We start from the raw sequence: 4,633 nt of genomic DNA on the forward strand, positions 1-4,633 counted from the left end.
TACTGGGTGTGCAGCAGTTCTGAAAAAAAATCTGTCTCTTCACACTGTGGGAGCCTCATTACAGATGCTCATGTATTTCAGGCCTTAGCCATAGCTACATAAACACCATGAGAAGGACATGTACTTTGCATAGCCAAACACTGGGATGAAGTGTCATTCTTAAAGGCAAAATGTGGGAAAACTGTTCACAAAATCTCAAAATGATAAAATTAATGAGGAAGTAAAACTAACAGATCAGTCTCTCTATCCAGCTGTGAGTTCTGCAAGAAGCAAGTTACCTCTAATGACTGATCAGCTCCAGAAAACTAGTTTTCTGTGGGAATAGCTACTGTTTTCTCTAAATATCTTCGGAGGAAGTTCCCTAGGAAAGCCTGTGATGTTTCAGTCCCAGCATGTTGTAACCACTGCACTCTGCCTAGCAGGCTGCTGCTCCCTGAGAGCTCAGTGAGGGTTTCCCAGGGCCATGCCATCAGTCGCATCCCGGAGTCCATTTGGGACAGCCCCGCGATCTGGCTCCGGCAGCAGCAGCGTCACAACGCAGGGGGGGTAAAGGAGGCAGAGAAGGGGCTCTCCTTCGGGGGGGGCCAGGAGCCCAGGGGCGGTCCCTGGGCGGGGCTGGGGTACAGAACAAATAGGGAGAAACCGAGGGAGTGGCCAAGGCTAGGGAGGGAACAGGGGGAACATGTGAAATAGGAAAAGCAATGGATTAACAGGTTCCCACATCAGCAGTCCTGGCAGATTGTTTCTTCCGGCTTACTGCTCCTGGCCTTTCCTGACTGGAGATTTTATTACTCATAGTACATTAAAATATATAAGTTCCTAGAAGTTTCTGAAAGCAATGAGTCATATAATCAAATGACCACAAATGGGGTGTAAAGGAGGCTGAGGAAGGAAGGCGTAACAGGGTGTAAAGGTGGCTGTAAAGGAAGGCTGAGGCAGGTTAGCACCTGTAGGTGGACTCCATCCCTCCAGCAAGGCATAACCCCCTGCCCCGGTTGCTTTCTGTCTGGTAGTGCAGAGGGAGCAAAACCACTGATTTTCACCTGTGAGGAACATCTAGAAGAAATGAATTTGTTTCCCTTCCTGCTTTCAGGACTACAAAATCATCTGTCAGGCTTGATATCAGGTTTCTATCAAGTTTCACTTAGTTTTAAGTTGCTTAAGAACTCCTGAAGGAAGTTACAAGTTTTAGAGACTCCAGCCCAGAGAGATTTTGGAAAACTTTTCCGTTGCCCTATCTTGGATATCTGGATCTGGCCCTGAGCATTCTAGGTCACACTGTGATACTAGCAGATACACAGAGCTGTGGGAACTGGAATCATTGAGGTTTGGAGGACAAGAAATCTGCATCGTGTGGTGATGGTTGGTGCTTTATGGATCTATACAATGATGGTCCCTTTCCCTGTCCTCCCCTGCTTTGTTTTGCTGTATTAAAAGACATGTCCTGGGGTTGCAGTGTGTATTTTTGGAATCTCTGTTTCTTTGCACAATGCTAAATTGCATACACAGCTCACACCATGGGTTCATTACACTCAGGTGGTTTTACAGTACTAGAGTTTAGATTCGGTTTGGGCTGTTTAAGGGAGGAAGAGTAAAGTTTCAGTATATACAAATTGATGGTTAAGAGATAAAAGCTACAAGTTATTTAGCAGTAAGTCATTTCTAAGGGGCCTTGAAGAAACTCTCATCTCCTGCTTCAGCACTACCCCAGCAAAAAAAACCAAAAATGTCAGAGTTGATACCAATACAAGGATTTTTCATACAAGTAAATTGGCACAGTTCTTAAATGCATTAAGCCCTTTGCTTTTGCTTTGTTATGACTCCTTCAGGAAGCACCTCAAGATGTACTCCATATCCATAGACCAGGTGAATCTATATCCTGAATATATATGTACTGTAGTTTCAATAATCCACTAATATTTAGACTTACAGCATGCTTATTTGTCTTAGCTTTACAGAAATACTTCTTTCCTGTTACATATAAGCTTCTTACTCAGTTGTTCTAAACTTACTAAGAATTCTCTGCTCTAACAATAGTAAAATGTCTGTATGTCACTGGTTCTGTTAATTCTAATGATTGGTCCTAGGCTGTTCCTCCCCTTCCTTTAGGAATGGTACCTTCCAGTCTCTCCATGTGCATGAAAAGTGACAAGCATGGGTCCCCATATTTCTACTTATTGGGCCACCCTAAAGACACGGTTTGTAAACTCTGCATGTATATTATCTTTCTAATACATTTTGTTTCTCACAACTGTTAATAGAGTATTTTTCAACTTTTTCTTACATGCTAGCTCACTTGTTTCTACAGTATTCGACTTTTCTTTCATAACCGATTATCTAAGACATCAAAGCAGCTATGCGTTCTACAAATGTCTTTTAATATCCTAAATAATGAGTTTTGCATGTTACACTGCTGCTAGTGCATTGGTCTGCTATATATTCACTTTTTCTCATGACAAAAATTTATCTTCTGAATATGACTTTTCAGGTAGAAGATCTTAAACTTTTGCATTCAAGCCATAATTTTCCTCTTCTTTGTGGCACCTGGCTTGCAAAAATATTAGCAATATGAAGGTGGAAGTTAGGTGCTGTTCTCAAACAATATTTATGTGCAGCCCCTGAAGAAATAACAGATGTAAAATTGAACACATTTTGAAATGTGCTGTAAGGCAGTACTCATTTATCAAACCCTGTGGTTATGCTGAATTTAGGCAAAGCACTTTGCTCTTGATTTCAGGCTATTTTCTTCATAGAATCAGATCCAACTGCACAGGTTGTTCAGATACATCTAATTTGTAATACAGAGTCAGGGCCCAGATATGATACCTGGAAAGCAAAGGAAAAGCAAGACTCATTTTTTCTATTTTCCTACTGATTGCTGTCATCACAGAAAACACAGCAGTGTCCAGATGCGTTCAGCTCTGTCTGCTGCTGACTTTGCACAACGTAGTACATTTACTGCAATTATACAGTCTCACACATTGAAGCAGACAGATTGGAAATAGAAAGGGAGTTACACCCAGAGTGTTCTTCCAGCATTTGAGCTTCAAGCAGTTCCTCCAGTGTGATGCTCAGAGAATTCCTGCCCCCAGCACCCAGGCACTAAACTGGCCTTAAGTTATCAGTCTTGTGCATGCAAATCCAGGTAATGTAACCAATGTATTTCCAGTTAGAGCTCATTTCTGATCTGTGTCTAGAAATAAGATTTTTTTTTGAACACAGACATATCCATATGCTTTGCTGCTGCAAAGCTGGACACATCTAGAGGCTGTTTGGAATTGTTCCCATGTAGTTCAAGTGTGTATGTCACCATCAGAGACCTCCCAGCCACGAAGTTCCTGCATCATATAGAAATGTTACTTCCACCATTCCTTGTATTCTCACCTTACCTCTGTTTTGTTCTTCACTAAACATAGCTCAGAGAGGTTAAAATCCAGGCTGGAATTAGGGCCATTTTACAAGTCCCAGTTGTCCCAGGAGTCCCAGCTCCATGAACTACAGTTCCAACAGAAGTTCTACATATTTATAACCGCAACTTTCTGGGCATCATCTTTATTTTTCTTCCTCTAGAAAAACATACACAGGAAATAAGTCTTTTTCCTGAAATAAGTAGAAATGTAAATACTCTATAAATATAGCTAAAGTTAGTTTTGCAGAGTCATCCAGCTGTGAATGGTTCTCATTTATTTGGCAGGAAGTGTTGAAACAGAATTTTTTTTCTCAGTATAATGTATCCAGAAAATCAAAAGCATTTTAGTTCCAGTCAACACCAAAACTGAGATACTTGCTTGATAAAAAAGCAATGTCATGTCAAATTTTTATTAAATGTTTCTATTTCAGGTGTTTTTAATGAAAGAGTTCGGAGGGGATTTTCCTAAAGAGCCCATTTTGATGGGGCTTATCCCAACCAAAAATGTGGCTGTTATACCATTCATTAGAGCACTGAGGAAGGAGTCAAATTTCCTTATGCAGAACCATTCCAGTATGCCTTAGGAGAGGCCCTACCGTAACATCACAGTGCAGTCTGTTATAAGACCACATTTCACCCAAAGGAATTGTTCCCTTTTGTATAAATAATCACTTCTGCAAGATGATCAGCAGGCTTACTTGAACTTGGATGTAGCACAAGAGAGAGGCAGGTATTTTGGAAGGTACATCCAGACCAAGTGATACATGCCTGTGCTTCCTTGCATCATAGGTCTGGTAGCCCTTACTAGTGACCACTGCATTTATATTTGCAAAAATATATTAAAAATTGGGAGCTTAAACTGTGGGTTTATTGTTTGAATATAGTTATATCCTTCAGAAAGCTCCATTTTGCAGTCTGCTACAAACTGATTTTTCTAGTTCTATTAGAATGTGTGAAGCTTTTGCATTTGTCTAATAAATGGCTAAATCATCTTGGCCTATACTTTGAAGGCAGATACTCTTATCTGTTCAGAGTACTGATCAAATAATCCAGTTCATCCTATTTTTAATGCTCATTTTATAAATCTCCAGAGCTGAGGTTGGGTGTTATTTGAAACTTGAACTACCCCATATATCATTCACCTGATGTGAGTGCAAAAATCAATAGTCATTTTGGAAAAGTGCCCTTTCTGCCTGTGACCACCTTGGTGGAACTGCAAACATT

General features: G+C 40.6%; 1 protein-coding gene across 11 annotated transcripts in view; it reads left to right on the forward strand.

Moving 5' to 3' along the window:
* MAGI2 (membrane associated guanylate kinase, WW and PDZ domain containing 2) overlaps nt 1-4,633 on the forward strand; it is a 720,301-nt gene that overhangs the window by 700,766 nt on the left and 14,902 nt on the right. For 2 of the 11 annotated variants that reach the window (XM_017745914.1, XM_017745916.1), the window contains one exon: nt 2,110-2,198. The exons of 8 other annotated variants lie outside the window; for them this stretch is intronic. In XM_017745914.1, coding sequence (XP_017601403.1) covers nt 2,110-2,198 — 89 coding nt within the window. Of the gene's footprint in view, nt 1-2,087; nt 2,199-4,633 lie in introns of all 11 variants that reach the window. One more of the 11 variants, XM_017745915.1, reaches the window with a different exon arrangement.

This window comes from Corvus brachyrhynchos, unplaced genomic scaffold, assembly GCF_000691975.1.
Source record: "Corvus brachyrhynchos isolate BGI_N302 unplaced genomic scaffold, ASM69197v1 scaffold239, whole genome shotgun sequence".
NCBI classification, from domain to species: Eukaryota; Metazoa; Chordata; class Aves; order Passeriformes; family Corvidae; genus Corvus; species Corvus brachyrhynchos.